Source organism: Branchiostoma lanceolatum, chromosome 7, assembly GCF_035083965.1.
Source record: "Branchiostoma lanceolatum isolate klBraLanc5 chromosome 7, klBraLanc5.hap2, whole genome shotgun sequence".
In the NCBI taxonomy this organism is placed as follows: Eukaryota; Metazoa; Chordata; class Leptocardii; order Amphioxiformes; family Branchiostomatidae; genus Branchiostoma; species Branchiostoma lanceolatum.
In genome coordinates, this window is record NC_089728.1 from 9,824,360 (window position 1) to 9,852,082 (window position 27,723).

At 45.0% G+C, this 27,723-nt stretch overlaps 4 protein-coding genes across 5 annotated transcripts; 3 read left to right on the plus strand and 1 right to left on the minus strand.

Moving 5' to 3' along the window:
• Positions 1–7,574: 7,574 nt before the first annotated feature.
• On the minus strand, positions 7,575–14,673 carry LOC136439122 (uncharacterized). 2 transcript variants are annotated; one of them, XM_066434319.1, is made up of 10 exons: positions 14,470–14,673; positions 12,136–12,284; positions 11,498–11,953; positions 11,032–11,244; positions 10,641–10,805; positions 10,197–10,343; positions 9,484–9,642; positions 9,073–9,195; positions 8,586–8,692; positions 7,575–8,389 (listed from the first exon to the last, which is right to left on the minus strand). In XM_066434319.1, the coding sequence occupies exons 2-10, from the start codon at positions 12,277–12,279 to the stop codon at positions 8,302–8,304; spliced, it is 1,602 nt and encodes a 533-aa protein (XP_066290416.1). In that variant the 5' UTR covers positions 12,280–12,284; positions 14,470–14,673; the 3' UTR covers positions 7,575–8,301. The 2 variants fall into 2 exon arrangements, with proteins under 2 accessions (XP_066290416.1, XP_066290417.1); XM_066434320.1 differs by lacking the exon at positions 14,470–14,673 and adding an exon at positions 14,315–14,390.
• Positions 14,674–14,836: 163 nt separating this feature from the next.
• LOC136439124 (uncharacterized) lies at positions 14,837–18,276 on the plus strand. The gene is made up of 7 exons (XM_066434322.1): positions 14,837–14,996; positions 15,309–15,874; positions 16,061–16,273; positions 16,461–16,636; positions 16,765–16,900; positions 17,088–17,212; positions 17,534–18,276. Exons 2-7 carry the CDS (start codon positions 15,314–15,316, stop codon positions 17,763–17,765), a joined length of 1,443 nt encoding a protein of 480 aa, XP_066290419.1. The 5' UTR covers positions 14,837–14,996; positions 15,309–15,313; the 3' UTR covers positions 17,766–18,276.
• Positions 18,277–19,090: 814 nt separating this feature from the next.
• LOC136439123 (uncharacterized) lies at positions 19,091–22,330 on the plus strand. The gene is made up of 7 exons (XM_066434321.1): positions 19,091–19,223; positions 19,596–20,155; positions 20,339–20,551; positions 20,721–20,896; positions 21,029–21,164; positions 21,413–21,543; positions 21,709–22,330. The coding sequence occupies exons 2-7, from the start codon at positions 19,601–19,603 to the stop codon at positions 21,938–21,940; spliced, it is 1,443 nt and encodes a 480-aa protein (XP_066290418.1). The 5' UTR covers positions 19,091–19,223; positions 19,596–19,600; the 3' UTR covers positions 21,941–22,330.
• Positions 22,331–23,766: 1,436 nt separating this feature from the next.
• LOC136439135 (uncharacterized) lies at positions 23,767–27,164 on the plus strand. Its single transcript, XM_066434339.1, has 7 exons — positions 23,767–23,861; positions 24,232–24,791; positions 24,971–25,183; positions 25,353–25,528; positions 25,646–25,781; positions 25,969–26,093; positions 26,421–27,164. The coding sequence occupies exons 2-7, from the start codon at positions 24,237–24,239 to the stop codon at positions 26,650–26,652; spliced, it is 1,437 nt and encodes a 478-aa protein (XP_066290436.1). The 5' UTR covers positions 23,767–23,861; positions 24,232–24,236; the 3' UTR covers positions 26,653–27,164.
• The last annotated feature ends 559 nt before the right edge of the window (positions 27,165–27,723 follow it).

A 27,723-nucleotide genomic window follows, 5' to 3' on the forward strand; every position in this document is an offset into this window, starting at 1 on the left:
TGAAGGAGAAGATACATACACACAGATATGAAAAAATGTAGTTCTCCAAGAAAGCCATATACAATGGAGCCGCGGGTGGTGTTTCAAAAACATATAATGATTCACCAGTATTGGAGGTGTGTTCATGTAACCATCACCTATATAGTTTTTTTCTTCTAGTAACGTGTCCAGAAGGTTACAAGGACTTCCGCGGAATCTGCTACAAGGCGTTCAACACAGCGAAGACCTTCAACGACGCGGCCGCGACCTGTCGTAGCGATGGCGGCACCCTCGCCATGCCCCGAGATGCTGGGACCAACGCCTTCCTGATAACCTTGTATAAGTCCCTAGGCGTATATGGACATTTTTGGTTTGGTCTGCATGATAAGCGCGAAGAAGGGCATTTTGAGTGGATGGATGGCACCGCACTTGGGACCGGGTACAACCCGTGGAACCCGGGTCAACCAGACGACTGGATGAACAATGAAGACTGCGTTCATCAGGCTTTCCACTTTGGCACCCTACAGATGACGTGGAACGACGGACGTTGCAGCGATCGCGTTGGCTTCATATGCCAAGTCAATCCAGGTATTGGCTCCTCCTAGATCCGTAATATGCATTTTCTTGAAATCATCCAAGCATTGCTTATGATCTGTCTATGCTCATTGAATCACCATTGTCATATGTAACCATAAGAATATTGAATGACATTGACAACAAATTTCTTCATTCTGTCACAGGGAAAAAATAGGCGGCGGGCCAATCCTCACAAGCACTGTGAAATGGTACCCGGACCATCTTGCTTGAAAACGAAAAGGTAGAACGAAGAGGCTTGTGTCAAAACAAATTAGAAATGTGATGTTCTTATTGGTCTGATGCGTGAGCATCTATGTGTAATGAAGTACTAGTAGTCATCAACGAAAATGTAATCATGAGATGCTTATTAACGCTCAGTAGTCAAGCAGAAAGAATTTGTAAATCTTTGAGCAAGTAATATCCTTGTAGATTCTATGTAAAAAAATCTAATACGGAGAACCTTAATCAATTGGCGACTCCCACACTGTAATGAAGCAATGGAAAATGTAGCTGTGTGATGTAACTCAAGAATCGTATTCAACATGAAAAGTGGACCTAAGATAAGAACATGAATATGCGTTATGTAGCGATAGACAACCACAAAACATGCGATAGTCAGAATGCGTGAATCTATTCATTTTCTTAGATGTTAGTATAGTACCAGCTACAAATTAAACATTTTCTGTGCAAGTAATACGTCTACAACCACAGCTCTCTATAAAACTCAGATATTATTTGAGTGACAAAGTCTCTGCCACAACATTCCAACAATGTACAGTACTAGTATTCTGCGGTGACATTTTATAATTCAGTATGTTAATCTTCTTCTGTCTTCGGAGTTCTAGAAAACAACTTGAAAGATGCCAAAGCCAGAGGCATTTAGAAAGGTCACACATCTTTGTAGAAAACTACATTGTTGAAATGTGAGTATGATAAGATATTACGTACCCCAGTAAGGTTGTATATTAGGTACTTTCACGCAGTGACAAGTATGAAGTCTTTTTTTCCAGATCAGATCTATTCCTGGTCATTCAGAGATCTTTTCATTTCAGATATTGTAATACAAGGTACAACATAATGAAATACAACAACAGCATATATACATGTTTATATGTATATATTTAGTGCTTTAAAAGAATTACAGCAATTTCTAATAAATCATTCACAAACATAATTGCCAGAAAAGTGGAGATAGTGAAATCACACGGTTCGAATTCATTTCTGTGAATTGATACAAGTAAAAACCCTCTCATCTTTCGACTCCAAGTCGGGAATCTAGAAACTAATCAAATGGACAAACTGTAAACCATTGGTTGGTGTTTGTAAAACATGTTGAGGCACATGCTCAGTGCTCAGGGTCGACTTCATACAGGAAGCCGGTATCAGGCATCAGCACCCTGTTGTAGGACGTACTCTACACAAACACACGCCAACTGGAGGGGCAAACAAAGTACATATGGCAGTTACCTTAAAAATGTACAACAACATGAAGTAGAGATTGTACATGATCGTATATGTCTGCAGCTTGCAAGGTAGTGTAAAAGCCTAAGTGCTTTTATATATAAAATGTATACGTAAAGAAAAATTAAGGCTTTTATCACATGTTTGCTGGAGAGGAACCATACACACCTGTGCAAAGAAGCGGGTTTGATTCTGCCTGACCCGCCCGCACCGATCATGTCACATGCCTCGGGGCCAGTGAACATGTCTCCCGTGGTTTTGTCAACCAGCACCACCTAAAAAATAATGACAGGAAATACAGCAAAATCACCATGATAATGACCACAAGGAGAGTAGCTATAGCTGCAATGTACTTGTACATTGTTGAGATAATTGTGGATCTGAATAAACTGAAACCATCGAAGCCATGTTTTATTGCACGACGTCTTTATTTGTTTGATTAATATGGTTGTTGTTGATAGTTATGATGAAGGAAAAGGTGAGCTCCTTATAAGCTTACACCAAAAAGGTGTAAGGAGCTTACCTTAAACCTGCCACTTTTCTTTCCACTTTAACGAAGTGCGTCCTGCGCGCCAATGCTTTGTAGAACTTGGTGGAACCCCTGTAGTCTAGCGCCTATCAGGGCGAATTACGGAAAAAGAAAAATGTTTCGCCGAACAATATGTGAAACAAGTGTGTGATCAGAGGTACAAAAAATTTAATAATTGCCTCAATGAAAAAGTGTAACAGCTCCTCGCTATTCGTCTTTGGAGAGTTAATCTTTTACCTCATACAGTTGACACTTTGTATTGTTAGATTCACAATCTAGATATGTCTGCTGTTGGAAATGGACGACAGAGGAGGAAAGGTGATACGAGTATGAACAGCTTTCCTGATTTCGTTCCAAGACCATCTATATTTCTTGTTACGCCCGTACTGGGCTGGGCTGGGCTGGGATTGGACGGGACGGGACAGGACAGGATACACATTAGATCACTCCGATATTGTCAGAATGATTTCAACGGAGCTCGAGCTATTCGTTGATCTGATGTGTAGATGATAGACCATCTTTACCACCATTTTTCAAAGGGTAGAAACAAAGCTTCAACTTTTCAAACAGAACGCAAGTCTCTGATATCAGCATGATTACATATTAGTTTGAAAACAAGCTTCTCTGATTTCCAGACACAGACACACACGTATTGCTGCTCAAAAGTTCTGAAACTTCAAAAGAGAGAATAATCAACAAAACTCCTGAAAAACAATCGAGACAATTACAGTAGCAGAATAGAGCTGGCGTTATTAGATCATATAAACGATTGTAGGCATACATCAATAGTTTGTTCATACTCTTCAGAAAGAAATCGACCTTCAGCGAGCAAAACAATTAAAACATCTTCGAATATCAACCTTTTGAAGTAACGTTAGGAATTGGTCTGGTCCCCGGGTACGTTCAGACCGCGGAGCCTGTTGTTCGGGGCAGGACGTATCTAGTTTGCTGTCCGGAACCTGACAAGTGTCACCATGCAGGGACACCAGCAGCAGCCACAGACTGAGGACACTACAAATGGTAACGGAGTTTTGTATGATTGGTTGAATCGTTTAGTTTTTCACAAGTAGTTCACAATAATATCTGTTCTGTTCTTAAGTTAAAAACGAGACGATAATCACCCGCCACGCCACGTCGATTTCAGCCAGTTTTATTTTCTTTCCGCGGGAGAAAGTAGTTCGTTCCATGACTTAAGGCGTCGACAAACCCAATAAGAAAGCTTGTCACTGGAGTCTACTAAGGCAACCAGATTTTACAAATAACAACTCATCTAGAATAGTTAATTCTAATCGTAAGAAATTTTGAACCAATGGTCTCACGGTTTCCTTTCAATGATATGACTCGAAATCAGCTGATTGGGGGGTAATTTCCCCTCTCATTTTCAACCAGTCATAGATTTTGAACCAACAGCAAATCTAGTGTGTATCACAGAGCTAAGACTTTACTTTATCTTTAATTCTTCGATGTATAACTTATATTATCGATTTCGAGAGCGAAATGGGTTTGCCCCAAAATCGCGCAAGGTCATGCCATAATATTGAATTCAGAATAGAACGGGCCCGGTTTGACTATTTAGCAACTATTTGACGTTGAAGCCTTCAATGTGGACACTGTACTCTTCTGAAGAAATTATCTTCATTTTTTTATGGACAAAATATGATATGATATGATACCGAAATTGAAATTTAGTGTGTATTTTAGGTCAAATTTGAATTACTATATCCATCAATTAAATTTGATTCACTCATATCGAGCTCATTATACCGTATAACCTCCAGATTTGTTTCGATATTTACATATTTCAATATCAAAAGAGTGGGTTAACTACTTGATGGCAAGATTGTGAGCTAATATATCTCAGCTGGCCGTCAAACATGTGACTTAAGATCGATGTCATAATCGTTTTATAAATTTTCTCCAGCCAACAACACTAACCCCGCGCCTGAACAGCCAGCACAGTGTGACTGGCAGTCACTTGCGGACATGGCGGCAAGTACACCCAACAGCATGTACGTCACCAGAGCAGGTGCGTCTTTCCCCTCCTTTATCTGACCATTCTGATGCTGTCTTGATTGCTCTTCGTGATGACACAACCACTCAAAAGTAGCGAACGCTTCATACCATCCATCATCAGACTTATAGTCAGCATGCCAGTGGTCCATGCAGGAGAACTTGCCCCCCCCCCCCCCCAAGGCATGAACATCAAGTGAAACATGAAGCATACATGTGATACAAGCGACGAGGATTAAACTACGTTGTTGGTCTACGATAAGTTTCTATATCTACGATATTAATGCGGGGTTAAACTTCTTTAAAGCTCAAACTGAAGGCTCTGCCATGTTCTAACTGACGCCAGCTTTACTTTGGTCTACATTACATTACATCTATTTTCATCTCTTTTTGTCTGATTAATCAGATGTCTATGGACAACATGAGGACACTGATAAGAAGACGAAATGTCTCCGCCTATTCAAGAAATTGTTGCTCCCGACAGGCCTTGTTTTCGCCGTGGCCATCGTCATACTGTTGGCATACTTTGCTGGTAAGTGGTTTTAATAATTGCGAAACGATAGAAAATCTTGTGGCAAGTTTATACTATTATCACAGAGTTTACTTAGACTTTAGGAACCATATTTTCTTGTCCTCTTTGGTCCAGTTAAAGTGACCACTCTCTCTGCTGAGATGGACAAGATCACAGCACGGATGGCTGAGCTGCGACTGTCCGAGTTGGAACGTAAGTAACATGTCCTAGTAAAGTCGAATACCAATTTATATGTCATCGATTTGATCTTCCATCTCATCTGCAGTTGAATACAAAATTTGGATATCTATTTGTGGCTTAATATATACCATGTCCTTAGCAGTTGAAGTAATATTAGCTTCCGCGACTTTCCGAAAGGTTGCCAATTATACACAATATGTCTCCTCTAAAAGCGTGTCCGCGTTGGCTTACTCTTGAGTCCATCTTTTCAGGAGACCCCGGATCACCGGGCCCACCTGGACGTCCGGGAGCCACGGGAACGGATGGCCAGGCAGGCGTCCATGGGTCTGCCGGCCTGCCCGGAACTCGGGGCCCACCTGGACGTCCGGGAGCGAAAGGAGCCACGGAAACGGATGGCAAGGCAGGCGTCCCTGGGTCTACCGGGCCGCCTGGACCTCGGGGCTCACCTGGACGTCCGGGGGCCTCGGGAACGGATGGCCAGGCAGGCGTCCCTGGCTCTGCCGGTCCGCCCGGACCCCTGGGCCCACCTGGACGCCCGGGAGCCTCGGGAACGGATGGCCAGGCAGGCGTCCCTGGGTCTGCCGGGCCGCTCGGACCTCGGGGCCCACCTGGACGTCCGGGAGCCACGGGAACGGATGGCCAGGCAGGCGTCCCTGGCTCTGCCGGTCCGCCCGGACCCCTGGGCCCACCTGGACGCCCGGGAGCCTCGGGAACGGATGGCCAGGCAGGCGTCGCCGGGTCTGCCGGGCCGCCCGGACCTCGGGGCCCACCTGGACGTCCGGGAGCGAAGGGAGCTACGGGAACGGATGGCCAGGCAGGCGTCCCTGGGTCTGCCGGGCTGCCCGGACCTCGGGGCCCTTCTGGACGTCCGGGAGCGAAGGGAGCCACTGGAGAAAATGGCCAGGCAGGCGTCGCTGGATCCGCTGGACCACCTGGACCCCCGGGCCCACCTGGACGTCCGGGAAGACCTGGGCGCCAAGGGAGGGAGCTCGCTGGACCAGGCGGAATGCCAGTGTGTCCACGTCCCACTGGACCACTTGGACACCCTCAAAACCCTGGATCGAGTGGAGGTAAGGACACCATTCTATCCTGTGTGCAAACGTAATTTGAGTGAAATGAGAAGTTTCATTGTGTAATAATCTTTTTGTTCTCATCTAAATATTCATATGGCTGAAGGAGAAGATACATACACACAGGTATGAAAAAATGTAGTTCTCCAAGAAAGCCGTATACAATGGAGCTACGGATGGTGTTTCAAAAACATATAATGATTCACCAGTATTGGGGATGTGGTCATGTAACTATCGCCTATATACTTCTTCTTCTTCTAGTAACTTGTCCAGAATACTCAGGCTACAAGGACTTCTTCGGAATCTGCTACAAGGCGTACAGCACAGCGAAGACCTTCAACGACGCGGCCGCGGCCTGTCGTAGCGATGGCGGCACCCTCGCCATGCCCCGAGATGCTGAGACCAACGCCTTCCTGATAACCTTGTATAGGTCCCTAGGCGTAAATGGGCATTTCTGGCTTGGTCTGCATGATAAGCGCAAAGAAGGGCATTTTGAGTGGATGGATGGCACCGCACTTGGGACCGGGTACAACTCGTGGAACCCGGGTCAACCAGACGACTGGAAGAACGATGAAGACTGCGTTCGTTCTTTCACCTTTGGGCTGGCGTGGAGCGACGCACGTTGCAGCGATCCTGTTGGCTTCATATGCCAACTCAATCCAGGTACTGGCTCCTCCTAGATCCGAAACATGCATTTTCTTGAAATCATCCAACCATTGCTTATGATCTGACTATGCTCATTGAATCACCATTGCCATATGTAACCATAAGAATATTGAATGATATTGACAACAACTTTCTTCATTCTGTCACAGGAAAAGAATAGGCGGCGGGCCCAAGCCGGTACCCGGACCATCTTGCTTGAAAAAGAAAAGGTAAAACGAAGAGGCTTGTGTCAAAACAAATTAGAAATGTGATGTTCTTATTGATGCGTGAGCATCTGATGTGTAATGAATTAGTCATCAACGAAAATGTAATCATGACAAGCTTATTAACGCTCAGTAGTCAAGCAGAAAGAATGTGTAAATCTTTGAGCAAGTAATATCCTTGTAGATTCTATGTAAAAAAATCCAATACGGAGAACCTTAATCAATTGGCGACTTCCACACTGTAATGAAGCAATGGAAATGTAGCTGTGTGATGTAACTCAAGAATCATTCAACATGCAGAGTGGACCTAAGATAAGATCATAAATATGCGTTCAAGTTGTAGCGATAGACAAGCACAAAACATGCGATAGTCAGAATGCGTGAATTTATTAATTTCTTACATTCTAGTTCCAGCTACAAATTAAACATTTTCTGTGCAAGTAATACGTCTACAACCACAGCTCTCTATAAAACTCAGATATTATTTGAGTGACAAAGTCTCTGCCACAACATTCCAACAATGTACAGTACTAGTATTCTGCGGTGACATTTTATAATTCAGTATGTTAATCTTCTTCTGTCTTCGGAGTTCTAGAAAACAACTTGAAAGATGCCAAAGCCAGAGGCATTTAGAAAGGTCACACATCTTTGTAGAAAACTACATTGTTGAAATGTGAGTATGATAAGATATTACGTACCCCAGTAAGGTTGTATATTAGGTACTTTCACGCAGTGACAAGTATGAAGTCTTTTTTTCCAGATCAGATCTATTCCTGGTAAATCAGAGATCTTTTCATTTCAGATATTGTAATACAAGGTACAACATAATGAAATACAACAACAGCATATATACATGTTTATATGTATATATTTAGTGCTTTAAAAGAATTACAGCAATTTCTAATAAATCATTCACAAACATAATTGCCAGAAAAGTGGAGATAGTGAAATCACACGGTTCGAATTCATTTCTTTGAATTGATACAAGTAAAAACCCTCTCATCTTTCGACTCCAAGTCGGGAATCTAGAAACTAATCAAATGGACAAACTGTAAACCATTGGTTGGTGTTTGTAAAACATGTTGAGGCACATGCTCAGTGCTCAGGGTCGACTTCATACAGGAAGCCGGTATCAGGCATCAGCACCCTGTTGTAGGACGTACTCTGCACAAACACACGCCAACTGGAGGGGCAAACAAAGTACATATGGCAGTTACCTTAAAAATATACAACAACATGAAGTAGAGATTGTACATGATCGTATATGTCTGCAGCTTGCAAGGTAGTGTAAAAGCCTAAGTGCTTTTATATATAAAATGTATACGTAAAGAAAAATTAAGGCTTTTATCACATGTTTGCTGGAGAGGAACCATACACACCTATCCAAAGAAGCGGGTTTGATCCTGCCTGACCCGCCCGCACCGATCATGTCGCATGCCTCGGGGCCAGTGAACATGTCTCCCGTGGTCTTGTCAATCAGCACCACCTAAAGATTGTCATAGGAAATACAGGAAAAACATCATGATAATGACCACAAGAAGAGTACCTGAAATGTACTTGTATATTGCGGATCTGAATAAACCATTGAAGCCATGTTTTATTGCACGACGTCTTTATTTGATTGATTGATTGATTCATTGATTGATACGGTTATCGTAGATAGTTAAAATGAGTTCATTACACCAAGAGTCTCCAGAAGACAATGAGAATTAAGCTTAAACCTCCAACCTTTCTTTTAATTTCAATGAAAAGCAAGAATCTTACATTGCGTACTTAAGTTTCTCATCTCATAAACTTCAAGACATGCACTCTCATAGAAATAAAGCTCAAGGTGTCTGGTTGTTCTGTGAATACACTACGACTGACCTCTTTCTTGTCGGAGATTTTCTCGGGCTTGGTGAACTCGTAGAAGCCCCTCCCTGTCTTGAAGATCAGACTGTTGTTCATGACAAACGTCTTGATGTCGCACCTTTCGTCCACGGTCAGGACCTGGAGAGCCGGGGCGAGAAAAGAGCATTAAATAACCGTTTACGGTTACCACAAAATTGTGGAGAGCCCCATAGCGTTAACGTCAAAGAAATATTTTTAACTGATGGTTATCGACGATTTCATGTCAAAGAGTAGTTCGTTCCCCAGAGGGTCAACTAATGTGCGTCTAAAAGTATATAATTCTTCGTAGAAGCTTCCATTCTGACTACAAGTGTAGCTGTTTTGAAGACAATATCAGCCACGCGTCGATGGCATTTGATTGTGAATAGACTCCACTTTCCTACCGACCTGGAACCTGGAGGGGCTGACGGGCTCCAGGTCTCCGGCGGCGGCGGCGCCGGTCGCGGTGAAGGTGGTCTTCCTGCCCGTCAACACGTCGAACAACTGATGGAGCTCGCGGTTCATCCCGCCCCCACCGCGCCGGGACCGAACTTCCTTCTCGTAAGCCTAGGGGGAACACAACATGCGATTGTATACACAAGCATTCACCGGGAGGTACAGGAGACATATAGATTCATTTAATTTTTTGGTATGCCAATTATTGGGAGGGGTTAACAGTAATTGTTCAGACCCCAATGATATTACAACATACATTTATATCGGTATGATCTCAAAGACCGCCAACAACAATCATAACTTATAGTTAGAATCTTACAGTCTCATGTGTTCTGTCGGTTAATGTGTGTTATCATATTTAGCCTACACGTATGAATTTGCATTAAAGATCACTGTTATAACTTGAAACTTCTATTTCCAGAAGTTAGTTGACAATCAGGGTTATAACATACCCAATAACCTTACATAAGTCATACACAGATGCAAACATGATGTGTTCAAACAGGTGTTTGCTATAGGCTGGATTTACACACGCATTTCCAAGCACACTCGGAGCGTGCTCCAAGTGTACTCTCCGAGTGTGTTCGGTGTGCTCCGAGTATTCGGAGTGTGCTCCGAGTGTACTTGTACTTTACTTGTGTGTGTAAACCCAGCCATAGTCTTACCTCCAGCTGATCGGCCCCGCGCTCCCGGTAACAGATGGCCATCATGAAGTCCACGATGGAGGAGAACTGGTTCAGGTTCAGGTGGCAGCCGTGCGTCCTGCGCGCCAGTTCTTTGTAGAACTTGGTGGACTCCCTCCGGTCTAGCGACTATCAGGAAGAAGACGGAAGAAGAAGAAAATGTCTTCAACTTTTCGTCGACGTCGAACGATATTTCGCAAGAGGGTGATCAAAGGTTCACAAACAATGCCTCAAAATAAAAAAAAAGAATAAAACCAGATACGAGGGTGAGTCAATAAATATTTTTTGCGGCAAGCTCATTTTTTGATCAATTTGGTACATAGATAAAGGCATATATCTTTTTGATACTGATATCTCAATTTGTCGTTCAGATTTTCATGGGCGATTGACTTGATCCAAAGATGAAAAGATGAAAAGAGTCCTTACCTGTACAGCATAGATGTGTACACCCATCCCCGCCAGGAGGTCAGCCTCCTTCTTCCAGTCGATCTTCTCCTTGTTGAGGGGGTAGTTGGGACCGTGCGGCTCACAGTCCCCGATCATGACCAGTGACCGCTGGGTACCGGGGGTCCAGGACAGCTGGGTACGGACCTAGGGGGTGTAAAAGTAAAACTGTTTTACAGTCTTGCAGACACCCGTTGTAACCAACTCTACCCAGTACACACACACACACACATACATACATACACACACACATACATACATACAAGCATACAAACACATGCAAACACACAGACACACACGTGCGCGCGCACACACACACACACACACACGCACAGACACACACACACACAATCACATCGTCATCCAGCCTTACCTTCCGAAGTGCCAGTTCATAACACTCGTCGGCGTCGTAGCCGCACGTGTTCTTGACGCTCTTGGCCCAGTTGCACAGCCTCTTCTGGTCAGTCGTGAAGTCCAGCCACGTCACGTCGTAAGTGGACGCGGCGTCCTGGTAGTCCCCGTGCGCCATCAGGGCCATGCGGATCCCCGCGATGTCCTTGTGTAGCCTCTTCACCACGTCCTGGATCTGCAGCGTTAGCGACCGATGCACAAGTATTACATTCATGTGGATGATGTGGTGTACCGTCAGAGTGCATGGACATCAATATTCTCTTATTGCGGTTTCTACCATCCCTACTCCTAGTGAAGTAGAGGAAAACAATAGACCCTCTACCTATAGAAGCTAATGATTAATTCAAAGCTGCAAGCTACATCTACAAAGATTCCACAAATAATAAATTGCAAAAGCAAATCCTTTATTTTCTTCTAAAAAGTCTTACCTTCTTCCTGACCTCTGCGAGGCAAGGATACATGGACCCGGTGGTGTCGAAACAAAAGACGATTTCCATCGGCCCTCCTCCTCCTGGGGGTGCGGGAGGGGGAGCCAACGCCTCGTCCGCGGGTTCCGCCTTTGGTTCAGCCTTTACCCCACGTTTCTTTGCCGTGGTGGTTGCAGCCGGCTCAGCTTCTGCCTTCCTCTTCTTTCCCCCCGCAGCAGGAGCCGGAGGGGCCGGCTCGTCTCCCCCGCCGCTGACCTCGTACAGAAACTCGGTGTCCGGCATCAAGGCGCGGTTGTAGGAGGTGCTCTGGACGAAGACGTCGAAGTCTGGGATCTTGGACAGATCGAACTTGAACTTCTTCCCAGCGTCGTCGGGGATCCCAAGCGTTGTCCTGACCGTGCTACCGCTGATGAAGGACCCGTCAGACTTCCTGCGCGCCACGATCTCCTTGTAGTCCTGGTGGACAGGGTGAACAAAAAAAAAAGAATCTTTAGTTTAGTGACAACTTTTAAGATTCTGTTTCAAAGCTTCAAGAGAAAGACCATCCGTACGAACTGTGAAAATGTTTATAAAGCTAAATATTGAAACTCTAGAGGAGTTCGGGGCAATTTTACCTAAACTCCACAGTAAACACAGACCTGTATAATCTCTGGCTTGGTCAGCTGATAGAAGCCTTTCCCTTTCTCGAACTCCAGCTTGTGAGCCGAGACAAAGTCCCTGATAGATGTCTTCTTGGTGACCTTCAAGGTTCGGAACCGGGATGACTTGACGGGAGAAGCCATGTTGCCTGGCGCCAATGTGAAAGAAAAAAATGTTATATTATGTTATATTAAACATACCCGCACATTATTTACACTATAGACGTCTTAAGACCATACAAATAAGCTGTATGGCCATCAATAAAACTGCCACAAGGCTGCTCCGACACAACAAAGTACAAGCTTACAATAAGATAACGGTCAGTGGTTCATTGGTAACAGGAACATCGGAGAAAAGCATCGAAGCAAGTTGCACGAGTCAGCCTTCCGCTCATTTTGTCTGAAATGCTGCCCACTGCCTGCATTCATAATTAAATGCATAAAATTTCCGTCATTTACCAGTATGGAATTATAGTAGTTTCTCATTTAAGTATGCAAATTAGGCCCACATTTGCATATTTTCTATCTTCAACATTCCTCTCTTCATCAGTTACAATTTGAATAGTCACATCATGGCACAAAGCAGATTTTTAAAGTTGCCTCATTAATTATGCAAATTAGCATCTGATTTTATTGTCCAATCATTCTAAGCATCACACAAGCTATCTACATACCAAAAATCATGACCATCCATCAACGCCATCTTAAGTTATAGTATTTTCTCATTGATTATGCAAATGAGGTCTTCATTTGCATAGTTCATATCAATTAATATTTCTCTCTTCCTCAGTTACATATGTCACATGTTTCAGAGTCCTATCATGGAATTTGGCGGATGTATAAACTTTCCTCATTAATTATGCAAATTAGATACTGATTTGCATAAAAAGTATCTAATCATGTCCATCATCACTCAAGCTATCTACTTACCAAAAATCATTGCCATCCATCAAGCCCTTCTTGAGTTATTCCCTTTCAAAGTCAGATGCAAAACCTGCTCCTGCAGTTCCAAAAAAGCCGCTAGGGAGCCCAAACCCATACCACTTACTCTCTGTCCAAAGAGCTATCTACCACTCAAAAATCAGTTCCATAGCATGTCCAGAACACGAGATATCAAAACAGGAAGTTCCGCTGCAGTACCGTAACAAGCCGCTAGGGGACCCAAAATCTAATCATTTCCAAGTCTCATCAAGACCTACCCACCTACCAAATATCAAGACAATCCATCCAAGCCTTCTCGAGTTATCCTGTACATTACATACACACATACATACATACATACATACAAACGCTACCCTCTGCATAACCTTCTTGGCGAAGGTAATTGTGTGTGTAATGTGTAATCAATAATACATTTTCAGTCGTTTGCGAGGATACATATATATCGCGAGGACATTGTACGAAGCAACCATATAAGAACGCCGTCTCTATAAAAACGTAATGTAATCATTATTGGGAAATACCTTCTCTTTTATCGCTTGTCTACCGGCGCAATACTCTTGCTGACCTGAAATAACCCAGGACCCAAAAAGGGTCAAATAGCAGGCTTGTATGGATCGTGCCCTTGAGATCGCGTGCCTATGGCTTTGTTTACTTTTAGGGGGTGTTCCATTACAGCAAGTACAAAGGCTTCGCCATTTTATTCAGCCTACATGGCGTCCTTAGGGACCATCTTGTGACATTTATACATACAAGATATAACGTTAGACACGATGATAATCATGACACACGACAAGCTGTACATTACCATTTCTACTACATCTAGTAGGATGTATCGCACCTACCTTCCCGCGGCAAAGTACATGGGAGTAAAATGCAATGGATTCGTTCAAAGACTAACCAGAGACTAGCTTTGACGTTGCTAATTTGGTACCAGATCGTGTTGTAAACGGTTTAGTTTCATTGCCAAGTGGTCTTTTAAGGGTTAAAGTAAGAACGGTGTGTACGATAGAACGTTAAGGACATGAGCGTCTTCAAGCTTTTGTAAACAAAACAAAACAGGGCAAGGTCCTGCACGCGTCCTTCCTTGTGATAAGTTGCAGTCAAGCGTAAACACGAATACATTCATCTAAATCAAACAGACGCTTATAACCAACATGTTCGGAAGTCTCGCTGACTTTCATGTTAGGATTTTTAATTCTTGCAGGTTACTGAAAAACAGGCTACTCTGTCAACGCACCTGTCTTTATACAACACGGGACAGCAACCTTTCCCCGCTCACCTGTTAATCGTACAGGTTCCAACAATAGCGTGCCGTGCACAGTGAGTGTAGCAACAAGGTCCGTGCCACACAAACATAGGCTATGATAAGCTTGTACACGGCAGATGCCTTACCTTGTTTACGACCGTTTGTACTTTGATCTGAGGGTTGACGATCCAACTGTCACTCTTCCTCGTGAATGCTCAAATGGCAGTGCTGTCTTGAAGTCAGCTTGTTTTGTTTTAAATGCCGACTGCCGATCGAGGGGTAACGCCTACCCGGAAGTGATCTTGCCCAGGCAAGCTATCTGACGTAGCGTTGACTCGTTCCCAGGATTCAGTCCGTGTTTATTGACCCGTGTGTATGATGCCAGACAGGCAGGGAACGGGCCCGGGCAGGATACAAACAAGCCCGGGAAATCCAACAGTGCGCCTGCCCAGTACAAGTACCGCCCCCTGACGTCAAACAATTGTCCAATCAGAGAAGAGCTCGCGAGCGCGAGAATCCTATATAGGAAGTAGGTTGTGTAGGGAAGACCAGTCTCACATCTACTGCAGGTACACTTCAAGGAGCCGTGAGGCAAGAAGGAAGACATCTTCAACTCTTAGCTGTTCAACGTTAACCTATCTTGGAGCATCAGCTTTGACGAATACAGTCTGAGGTAAGTGTTTAATTTGTAGCACATACGCCATCATTTAGACAACGCTAGTGCGTCAAAGTGACATGGGACTACCTGGGTACGTTACCTGTTACCTTAATTGTCCACCGATTTATATGTGAAATGTATTGATATGATTTAATAGTAGAGATGTTTTACAACCTGGTATAAGGGTGCTGTCACAATAATCTTTCCAAACTAATTAATAACCCTCATAGATTTATTTCAAACGGTCTGTCCTTGCAGACACCAGGCCCGTCACCGCTGTTCTCTTTCTTTTATTATAGCACATTCTTATGAACCTTCTATTTGCAGATATCATGTCTACCATCGATCTTTCCGCATTCCGCTTTGAGACCCTGAAAGTTCCCAACAAGACGAAAATCAGAGATTTCGTGAAGGACAACAAGCTGGAGTTCGCCAAGGGGAAGGGCTTCTACCAGCTGACCAAGCCCGAGACCATCCAGCGCTACAAGGAGGTGGTGGCGCGTCGCAAGACGGACGGAGCCTTCGTCAGCGGCGACGCCGTCAGGAAAGTTCTCGGCATTCCGAAGGACAACTCCAACTTCTCCCTGAACAAGACGAACATCCCAGACTTCGACGTCTTCATCCAGAGCACGTCTTACAACCGCGTCTTGGTGCCCAACACGGAGTTCTTGTACGAGGTGAAGGCCAGCTGTACCGCGGGGTCTACTGGGAAGAGGAAGCTTAAGGCCAAGGCGGCTGACGTCATGATTTCGTGTAAGAAAGCCAAGAAAGACGAGACGGTTCCTTCTCCGTGTGTCCTTCCACACTTCCCGCCAGGGGGCCCCATGGAGATCGTCTTCTCCTTCGACACCACGGGGTCAATGGGCGGCTGTATCGCCGAGGTTCGCAGAGAGGTACATATTCTTAATTTTTCAGAATTGAAAATAGAAAATATGTCAAGGTCTCGTCTAAACACAGAGAACATCGACTGGGGAAAATGTACCAGTGTATCGTTAGCGTGACTTGCAGAATATCTTAAAAGTTTATAATCTCGCTATTTCAAACATTCTAACGTTGTACCTACCTGTACGTCCCCGCAGGTACAGGACATCATCCGACGTCTGCACGCCGACATCCCCGGCATCCGCATCGCCATCTTCGCGCACGGAGACTACCAGGACGCCGACAGTACCTATGTTACCAAGTGGGTGGACTTCACCACGGACGCCGACAAGCTGTGCGAGTTTGTGCGCACCGTGCAAAACACGTGCGGCTACGACGGCGATGAGTGCTATGAGCTTGTCCTGCGCCAGGTAACGTTAAGACTTTCTTTACGCTTGCTTTCCCCGGGAACATAAAACCATGGATTGATATTATGAACGTGTCAAAACATTTCACTGACATTGTTTTTATGTCGGAGTATGGGTATATTTGCTAGAATGGCAGAAATGAAAATGCTACTTGAAAGGTAGAGTTTAAAGATCCCTCATCACCCTTCAGGTCCGGACGGAGCTGTCCTGGACGCCGGGCACGCAGCGCTCCCTGGTCCTGATCGGGGACGCCGACCCGCACGAGCCCAGCTACGGTCTCAACACGGACAACATCGACTGGAGAGAGGAGACCGACAGACTCTACAACGAGAACGGCGTGCACATCTATGCTGTCCAGGCTGGCGGGTGAGTTTTAATCGCTCACATCTTAGCCGTGGTCTCTGAAGCAGTCATTCTTATTCTCGTCAATTCATGCATCTCACCATCATTTAGATTTGAACCATGTTTAACGCCAGGTTATTCCCGTTTGTTAGTGGCTCGTCCATGGCCTTCTACAAGGACCTGGCCAACCGGACTCAGGGCTGCCACCTGAAGCTGGAGAACTTCTCCTGCATCATAGACTTCCTGATGGCGATCTGTTACCGGGAGCGGGGGCCCGACCAGCTCATGGTAGGCAGTTATCTACAAGTACTACCTCTCTTGACAAACGGGCAACGATTGTTTGTGGGCAGTGTTCTACCCTGCTTGAAATATACACATGTATCGATAACCCTGATGTTGTTCCCTCACTTTAATGTCTTGATGGATATTTGTGCTACTATAGTTTGATAAAAGTTGTGTCCTATCTTTTCCCCAGGCCTATGAGAACGAGGTTCGTGCCCGGTACAACGCCCCCGGTGGCCCCGCCATGAACAGGGAACTACACGGGCTGTTCGACACACTGGCCGGCAGAGACGAGGCTGAGACAGATTCTCCATCCAGGTAATTAGGATCAAAGTGGCTATGGTTTATCAGTCCTATCCTACAGTCTACATTAGCCTGAGTGTCATCCTGGTTAGTTCCAGGCTCTACCTTCACCAAACAGAGCCTGAAACTAAACAGGATGACACTCAGGCTAATCCAACTTTTACCTACAAGGTTAAACCTGCACGTGAAAGGCAAAGCATCACCGTTTTGATCATAGGCCTCAGACCGACAAAAACTTTTTGACTTAGCATTATGAATGAACCATTACATTTTTCTCATTTCATATTTTGGCACAATGCTCTCCTCTAACTAGATAATATTTCTTGTCCCTCACAGGTTGGTCCGAGCCTCCACACCGCTCCTGACACCCACCACCACCCCACCCCGTACCAGCAGACACACCCCGTCCCCACCCCGGACCCCAACACGCAGGCGCGGTTTGTACCGCAGGACCAGGGTCGGAGTGCGCAGCCGCAGATTCGTCGGTAGGCGGTCTCCCAGGATCGCTGCCCGGCTACTGCGCAGGTCACGTCGGATCGTCGCCAGACAGCTGTTCTTCACTTTGTAAACCATTGATCATCATAAAGGCATTTAGCAGTGAACAGTAGCAGTATCAAAACAAGTATGTATTGTATCATAATGCCATAAGTATTAATAAATTCTATTATTTTCCTATAACTGTAGGTTGTATTACCTACTGTTTACCTTGTACTATATTAACTTATATTACCTTTTATATATTCTATGTATATACAAAATGTATCAATTTACAGCAGTGGCTGATGTCTCGGGCATTAATGAGAAGGTGTAAATATCGATGTACTACACGAAGTTGTAGATTCTATATGATGTACTACATAAAGTTGTATATGATGCATATTTACCTGTAAAATTGTACAACTTCATAAACCGATAGATTCAGTGTCACCAGGAACTCCTTGGCTTTAGTGTGGTTATTTCAGGACAGAGAAAGGGCTGCCGCTAAATAATAATATATATGATGCTTTCAGTGAACTTAGTGCAGCAAGTGGCCCAAAATGTTGATCAGGTGAAAGATGTAATAAAATATTTCCTCCTAACCCACTTTGATGTCTGTGCTTTAAGCGTAAAAGTTTGGTGTGCATGAACTCTACTCTTTGGATGAAACACCAGTCAAACAGGCAGCTATGTAAAATCTGACCATAGGACAGCAAAGTTGAATAACTGGTCATTCATCCTGAATGCGCAATTACTGGTGCTGCAATCTTAGTTCAACTTGGGGTCTGCTATTTACCACGGGCCACATATAGAATAAATATTTCAGGCATACAGAAACACTGAACATGCTTTCCAGTTTTGAATCACATCAACTTAGCAAGCATGTGTAAGTCGTCCAATGATCTGATGTTATAATACTGGGAGATTGGGTTAATTAATAGCCATACTAATGGATACTACAGTATATGCCAATTATTTGTATACCTTTTTTCTGTATATTTCATCTACTAGTATCTGTATAGAATTCCAAAACACCAAACCATTTACCATTCACTCAATTGTAAAAACAATGCATATCTGTATAGCCCATAATCGTAAAGTTCGTTGTACTGTATAGAATCTTGTCCGATTATATCATAAAATGTCCAAAAACTATAGGCTTATAAATGTGGCTACACCAGCATCATAGACTTCCTGATGGCGATCTGTTACCGGGAGCGGGGACCCGACCAGCTCATGGTAGGTACAGTTATCTACAAGTACTGCCCCGTAGTTTCGCACTTTAACTTGATAAAAAGCTGATTGTTCGTTGCGTGCGCAAACCTTCAGTGCGCTTGCCCAGTACAATTACCGCCCCCTGACGTCAAACAAGCAGCCAATCAGAGAAGAGCTCGCGGGCGCGGGAATCCTATATAGGAAGTAGGTTGTGTTGGGAAGACCAGACTCACATCTACTGCAGGTGGACTTCAAGGAGCTGTGAGCCAAGAAGGAAGAGATCTTCAACTGTTCAACGTTTCTTCAAGATTCGCTCTTGACTAACTCTACACAGGTGAGAACTTTGTAATTTGCAAATTGCTTGGATTTGTTAGTGATGATTCGAAAACGATCTTGTGTTTTTACACGTTGGCGATCATATACTTACTGACATACCTGGCAAACCCTCTCGGAATGGCACGTCATGTGTATAATATGTTCGTCGCATAACGCTACCTATGGTTTAGTTTTACGGAACGTGTCAGCTAAGAACAACTATCACTCCTTCGTGATTTGTTAGCTGTGCTGACTTACTGTAGCATTCGTATTTTCATATAAACACATATCTATCCGGGGACTATTTTTATACATTTTCTGTACTGTCATGTATCTTCCTTTCGTTTCTTCAATTCATTAAAACACATTCTTATGAACCTTCTATTTGCAGATATCATGTCTACCATCGATCTTTCCGCATTCCGCTTTGAGACCCTGAAAGTTCCCAGCAAGACGAAAATCAGAGATTTCGTCAAGGACAACAAGCTGGAGTTCGCCAAGGGGAAGGGCTTCTACCAGCTGACCAAGCCCGAGACCATCCAGCGCTACAAGGAGGTGGTGGCGCGTCGCAAGACGGACGGAGCCTTCGTCAGCGGCGACGCCGTCAGGAAAGTTCTCGGTATTCCGAAGGACGACTCCAACTTCTCCCTGAACAAGAAGAACATCCCAGACTTCGACGTCTTCATCCAGAGCACGTCTTACAACCGCGTCTTGGTGCCCAACACGGAGTTCTTGTACGAGGTGAAGGCCAACTGTACCGCGGGGTCTACTGGGAAGAGGAAGACCAAGGCGGCTGACGTCATGATTTCGTGTAAGAAAGCCAAGAAAGACGAGACGGTCCCTTCTCCGTGTGTCCTTCCACACTTCCCGCCAGGGGGCCCCATGGAGATCGTCTTCTCCTTCGACACCACGGGGTCGATGGGCGGTTGTATCGCCGAGGTCCGGAGAGAGGTACATATCTTTCAATTTTTCAGAACTGAAAATAGAACATATTTCACGGTCTCGTCCAAACAAAGACGTCTCGACTGAAGAAAATGTACCAGTGTATCCTTGGCATAACTTGCAGAATATCTTGTTTATCATCTCGCTATTTGAATCATTCTGACGCTGTATTATAACCACCTGTCCCCGCAGGTTCAGGACATCATCCGCCGTCTGCACGCCGACATCCCCGGCATCCGCATCGCCATCTTCGCGCACGGAGACTACCAGGACGCCGACAGTACCTACGTCACCAAGTGGGTGGACTTCACCACGGATGCCGACAAGCTGTGCGAGTTTGTGCGCACCGTGCAAAACACGTGTGGCTACGACGGCGACGAGTGCTACGAGCTTGTCCTGCGCCAGGTAAGACGTTCTTTAAGCTTGCTTTCTTCAGAAACATAAATCATGGAGAGATCGATATCATGAACGTGTCAAAACATGTATGTCGGAGTTTGGGTACATTTGCTAGAATGGCAAAAATGCAAATAGTACTTGAAAGGCAGAGTTTAAACGATCTCTCACCATCCTACAGGTCCGGACGGAGCTGTCCTGGACGCCGGGCACGCAGCGCTCCCTGGTTCTGATCGGGGACGCCGACCCGCACGAGCCCAGCTACGGTCTCAACACGGACAACATCGACTGGAGAGAGGAGACCGACAGACTCTACAACGAGAACGGCGTGCACATCTATGCTGTCCAGGCTGGCGGGTGAGTTTTTAGTCCCTCATATCTTAGCCGTGGTCTCTGAAGCAGCCATTTTTATTCTCGTCAATTCATGTCTCGTCTTACCATCATCTAGATTTGAACAATGTTTAACGCCAGGTTTTTCCCGCTTGTTAGTGGTTCGTCCATGGCCTTCTACAAGGACCTGGCCAACCGGACTCAGGGCTGCCACCTGAAGCTGGAGAACTTCTCCTGCATCATAGACTTCCTGATGGCGATCTGTTACCGGGAGCGGGGGCCCGACCAGCTCATGGTGGGTACACTCAGATATCCCTCCTCATGCATAATTTGTATGAGATCTATACTATGATGGGGTAAGGGATCGACAGCCAACGTGTAACGATGGCCTTAACTGAGCCCTGTCAAGCAGTCGTCGTTTTGCTGTAATTGGTAGAAATCCGTGGTGGTCTTCAGTTATAAAAACTTTCTTGGAGTACAAGGTACTGTTAGTAGAGCACACCAGTAAATCAATACATATGTATATGTTCTATCTTTCCCCAGGCCTATGAGAACGAGGTTCGTGCCCGGTACAACGCCCCCGGTGGCCCCGCCATGAACAGGGAGCTACACGGGCTGTTCGACACACTGGCCGGCAGAGACGAGGAGGAGGCTGAGACAGACTCTCCACCCAGGTAAGATTTACAGCAATCTTTTCTAAGTTGTTGAAACAAGCCTAATGGTCTATTATATGACATTTAAACTCAGCATGACAGCTGTTCTGACTTCATTCACCAAGTTTGTGCTGTTACGTTTTTCAGTGTCTTTTCTGACTAAACAGTGGTTCTTATCCCTCACAGGTTGGTCCGAGCCTCCACACCGCTCCTGACCCCACCGTCCACCCCACCCCGTGCCACCGGACACACCCCATCCCCACCACGGACCCCAACACGCAGGCGCGGTTTGTACCGCAGAACCAGGCTCGGAGTGCGCAGCCGCAGATTCGTCGGCAGGCGGTCTCCCAGAATCGCTGCCCGGCTACTGCGCAGGTCACGCCGTATCGTCGCCAGACAGCTGATCTTCAGTTTGTAAACAATACTAGTAGTCAGGGGGAATGGGGTTTTGTAAAAAACCGTCTTGAAGATTAAACCGTTTTGACTTAATCATATAAGGTTGCAAAAATTATAAAACGAATTATAGAATTATATTTGCCTTAATAGATGCATGTGAATGTATGTGCATATGATTGCTAAAGATATAAGTGAGTATGTTTATATGTAAGTATGTAGCCTCAACAGATATGTGTTCTACATGTACATTTAAAGTATGTATATAACGGGAAGATTGAAAGAGTGGAACTATATTCGTTCTTGTGTTACTTCATTGTAATAGTATGGAGGATTTCAAACTACTTCACCCTAGGTACATGCAAATTTCCATGTTGTGATGATGGAGAGTAAAATAAAATGTGCTAATAATAAATTTTGTCCCTGTGTTGTGTTTACCTGAGACATATGATAACTTAGAAATAGAGCTAGCTCACAAAATAAGCATAGTTTAATCTTCAATATTCCCCTGCTAATAGTTATCCTCCTTTATGCATACGTGCATGGCGGTCAAAACAGATCGTCGACATGCACCATGGCGACAATATATACAAACAGTACCAATCACCTGTATTAACGTCCGTACAAAAAAATCTAGACTGAGGTTCATAGTGATTGAGTTCATATATATATTTCACCTTATGACATGCATGTTGAATCACTGCATCAGTAGTAGTTCAGATTGCTTTCCATATCTCATCAAACAAACAGATGGTGACATATCTCGGTGTGATAAAGATATGCCATGGGTTAGATTATGCCTTCATTAGATTAACTATGAATAAAGTAGGCAAATTACCTCAAATAGATACAGTACAGATGTCCAGCCGTACAACGTAGGTCATTATGGCGAGAAAACCCATGCATAACCTGTGAATACAGCAGGATCAAATGTAATCTACTGTCCTTTATCTATGGTCTTCTATACCTATAATGCTTGGACAGGGCTCCACAGTTCCACTGGATCACGGCTAACATACTGAATTTACACATAAAGAGGGGACGGAGGACGTAACGTTACAGCGAGAGGAGAATTCGATTCTGTTTTGGCACTCTAAATATCTGAAAGTAAGGGTTGTGTGTCAGCAACACACGACAAGTTAGGCAACGTTTCCGTCTTTCCAACCAACACTTGCATGAATATTACCTACCAGCCCTAGCTCCTATGTACTAGTAGTACGTGGATATTAAAGGGCTCTGTTAAGCACAGGACAGCTACATTTTATATGTACACATGCAGACTCCAAACAACTACCTGTAACAAGGTCTCATCCTGGAATAAAGCCCAGATGCAAGAGAGCATATGTATGTCAGATATGTTATCAAGTGTATATCAGAGTAGAGTCAAAATGTGGCGGAAAACAGTATGACACTGCACTATATATATTCAACATTCAACCGAGGTTTTAATGTCAGATGCCTTTCGAAACCACCTGTACGCTTGTGAACTTCGCGACACAAGGAACCCATCCAATGTGAGACTCCTGTTGCTGTTGTCACTTGCCCTGATTCTTAGATTCGGAAAACTGTTTGCAAGTCCAGACTAGTGTCCCGTGTGATATGATTTTGTATCATAATCATTCGTCACGCCCACACGGAAGTGATCTTTGCCCAGGCACGCTTCTGCCTAACTAGTCCATCAGGCAAGAACGGGCCCAGACAAGCCCGCACAAACCTTCAGTGCGCTTGCCCAGTACAGTTACCGCCCCCTGACGTCAAACAAGCAGCCAATCAGAGAAGAGCTCGCGGGCGCGGGAATCCTATATAGAGGAAGCAGGTTGTGTTGGGAAGACCAGACTCACATCTACTGCATGCAGGTGGACTTCAAGGAGCTGTGAGCCAAGAAGGAAGAAATCTTCAGCTGTTCAACGTTTCTTCAAGATTCGCTCTTGACTGACTCTACACAGGTGAGAACTTTGTAATTTGCAAATTGCTTGGATTTGTTAGTGATGATTCGAAAACGATCTTGTGTTTTTGCACGTTGGCGATCATATACTTACTGACATGGCAAACCCTCTCTCGGAATGGCACGTCATGTGTATAATATGTTCGTCGCATAACGCTACCTATGGTTAAGTTTTACGGAACGTGTCAGCTAAGAACAACTATCACTCCTTCGTGATTTGTTAGCTGTGCTGACTTACTGTAGCATTCGTATTTTTATATAAACACATATCTATCCGGAGACTATTTTTATACATTTTCTGTACTGTCATGTATCTTCCTTTCGTTTCTTCAATTCATTAAAACACATTCTTATGAACCTTCTATTTGCAGATATCATGTCTACCATCGATCTTTCCGCATTCCGCTTTGAGACCCTGAAAGTTCCCAACAAGACGAAAATCAGAGATTTCGTGAAGGACAACAAGCTGGAGTTCGCCAAGGGGAAGGGCTTCTACCAGCTGACCAAGCCCGAGACCATCCAGCGCTACAAGGAGGTGGTGGCGCGTCGCAAGACGGACGGAGCCTTCGTCAGCGGCGATGCCGTCAGGAAAGTTCTCGGCATTCCGAAGAACGACTCCAATTTCTCCCTGAACAAGACGAACATCCCAGACTTCGACGTCTTCATCCAGAGCACGTCTTACAACCGCGTCTTGGTGCCCAACACGGAGTTCTTGTACGAGGTGAAGGCCAGCTGTACCGCGGGGTCTACTGGGAAGAGGAAAGCCAAGGCGACTGACGTCATGATTTCGTGTAAGGAAGCCAAGAAAGACGAGACGGTCCCTTCTCCGTGTGTCCTTCCACACTTCCCGCCAGGGGGCCCCATGGAGATCGTCTTCTCCTTCGACACCACGGGGTCGATGGGCGGTTGTATCGCCGAGGTCCGGAGAGAGGTACATATCTTTCAATTTTTCAGAACTGAAAATAGAACATATTTCACGGTCTCGTCCAAACAAAGACGTCTCGACTGAAGAAAATGTACCAGTGTATCCTTGGCATAACTTGCAGAATATCCTGTTTATCATCTCGCTATTTGAATCATTCTGACGCTGTAACCAACCTGTCCCCGCAGGTTCAGGACATCATCCGCCGTCTGCACGCCGACATCCCCGGCATCCGCATCGCCATCTTCGCACACGGAGACTACCAGGACGCCGACAGTACCTACGTCACCAAGTGGGTGGACTTCACCACGGATGCCGACAAGCTGTGCGAGTTTGTGCGCACCGTGTCCAACACCCACGGCTACGACGGCGACGAGTGCTACGAGCTAGTCCTGCGCCAGGTAAGACTCTTTCTGTTACACTGTCTTTTTTTCAGTTTGGGTGGGATGGGTTGATTTTGATGTAATGGTCTAGATTTGTAAGGTGTCCGCTTGAGAGATCTAGAATGCCAAAAGATTAGTGGTAGGTTAGGTACAATGCAGAGTAAAGACACCTTTCATCCTCCTTCAGGTCCGGACGGAGCTGTCCTGGACGCCGGGCACGCAGCGCTCCCTGGTTCTGATCGGGGACGCCGACCCGCACGAGCCCAGCTACGGTCTCAACACGGACAACATCGACTGGAGAGAGGAGACCGACAGACTCTACAACGAGAACGGCGTGCACATCTACGCTGTCCAGGCTGGCGGGTGAGTTTTTAATCTCAATCGTGGTCTATGAAGGAGTCAGTCTTATTCACTTTACTTAATGTTCTCGTCTTCTGCAAACGTCGACCCAGTTTAACGTCATTTTTTCCCGTTTGTTAGTGGTTCGTCCATGGCCTTCTACAAGGACCTGGCCAACCGGACTCAGGGCTGCCATCTGAAGCTGGAGAACTTCTCCTGCATCATAGACTTCCTGATGGCGATCTGTTACCGGGAGCGGGGACCCGACCAGCTCATGGTAGGCAGTTATCTACAAGTACTACCTCTCTTGACGGACGGGCAACGATTATTTGTGGGCAGTGTTCTTCCCTGCTTGAAATATACACATGTATCGATAACCCTGATGTTGTTCCCTCACTTTAATGTCTTGATGGATATTTGTGCTACTATAGTTTGATAAAAGTTGTGTCCTATCTTTTCCCCAGGCCTATGAGAACGAGGTTCGTGCCCGGTACAACGCCCCCGGTGGCCCCGCCATGAACAGGGAACTACACGGGCTGTTCGACACACTGGCCGGCAGAGACGAGGCTGAGACAGATTCTCCATCCAGGTAATTAGGATCAAAGTGGCTATAGTTTATCAGTCCTACTCCTATCCTACAGTCTACATTAGCCTGAGTGTCATCCTGGTTAGTTCCAGGCTCTACCTTCACCAAACAGAGCCTGGAACTAAACAGGATGACACTCAGGCTAATCCAACTTTTACCTACAAGGTTAAACCTGCACGTGAAAGGCAAAGCATCACCGTTTTGATCATAGGCCTCAGACTGACAAAAACTTTTTGACTTAGCATTATGAATGAACCATTACCTTTCTCTCATTTCATATTTTGGCACAATGCTCTCCTCTAACTAGATAATATTTCTTGTCCCTCACAGGTTGGTCCGAGCCTCCACACCGCTCCTGACACCGACCACCACCCCACCCCGCACCAGCGGACACACCCCGTCCCCACCCCGTCCCCCAACACGCAGGCGCGGTTTGTACCGCAGGACCAGGCTCGGAGTGCGCAGCCGCAGATTCGTCGGCAGGCGGTCACCCAGGATCGCTGCCCGGCTACTGCGCAGGTCACGGCGGATCGTCGCCAGACAGCTGTTCTTCACTTTGTAAACCATTGATCATCATAAAGGCATTTAGCAGTGAACAGTACCAGTATCAAAACAAGAAGGTATTGTATCATAATGCCATAAGTATTCATAAATTCTATTATTTTCCTATAACTGTAGGTTGTATTACCTACCGTTTACCTTGTACTATATTAACTTATATTACCTTTTATATATTCGATGTATATACAAAATGTATCAATTTACAGCAGTGGCTGATGTCTCGGGCATTAATGAGAAGGTGTAAATATCGATGTACTACACGAAGTTGTAGATTCTATATGATGTACTACATAAAGTTGTATATGATGCATATTTACCTGTAGAATTGTACAACTTCATAAACGGATGGATTCAGTGTCACCAGGAACTCCTTGGCTTTAGTGTGGTTATTTTCAGGACAAAGAAAGGGCTGCCGCTAAATATTAATATATGTGATGCTTTCAATGAACTTAGTGCAGCAAGTGGCCCAAAATGTTGATCAGGTGAAAGATGTAATAAAATATTTCCTCCTAACCCACTTTGATGTCTGTGCTTTAAGCGTAAAAGTTTGGTGTGCATGAACTCTACTCTTTGGATGAAACACCAGTCAAACAGGCAGTTAGCTATGTAAAATCTGACCATAGGACAGCAAAGTTGAATAACTGGTCATTCATCCTGAATGCGCAATTACTGGTGCTGCAATCTTAGTTCAACTTGGGGTCTGCTATTTACCACGGGCCACATATAGAATAAATATTTCAGGCATACAGAAACACTGAACATGCTTTCCAGTTTTGAATCACATCAACTTAGCAAGCATGTGTAAGTCGTCCAATGATCTGATGTTATAATACTGGGAGATTGGGTTAATTAATAGCCATACTAATGGATACTACAGTATATGCCAATTATTTGTATACCTTTTTTCTGTATATTTCATCTATCTGTATAGAATTCCAAAACACCAAACCATTTACCATTCACTCAATTGTAAAAACAATGCATATCTGTATAGCCCATAATCGTAAAGTTCGGTGTATTGTATAGAATCTTGTCCGATTATATCATAAAATGTCCAAAAACTATAGGCTTT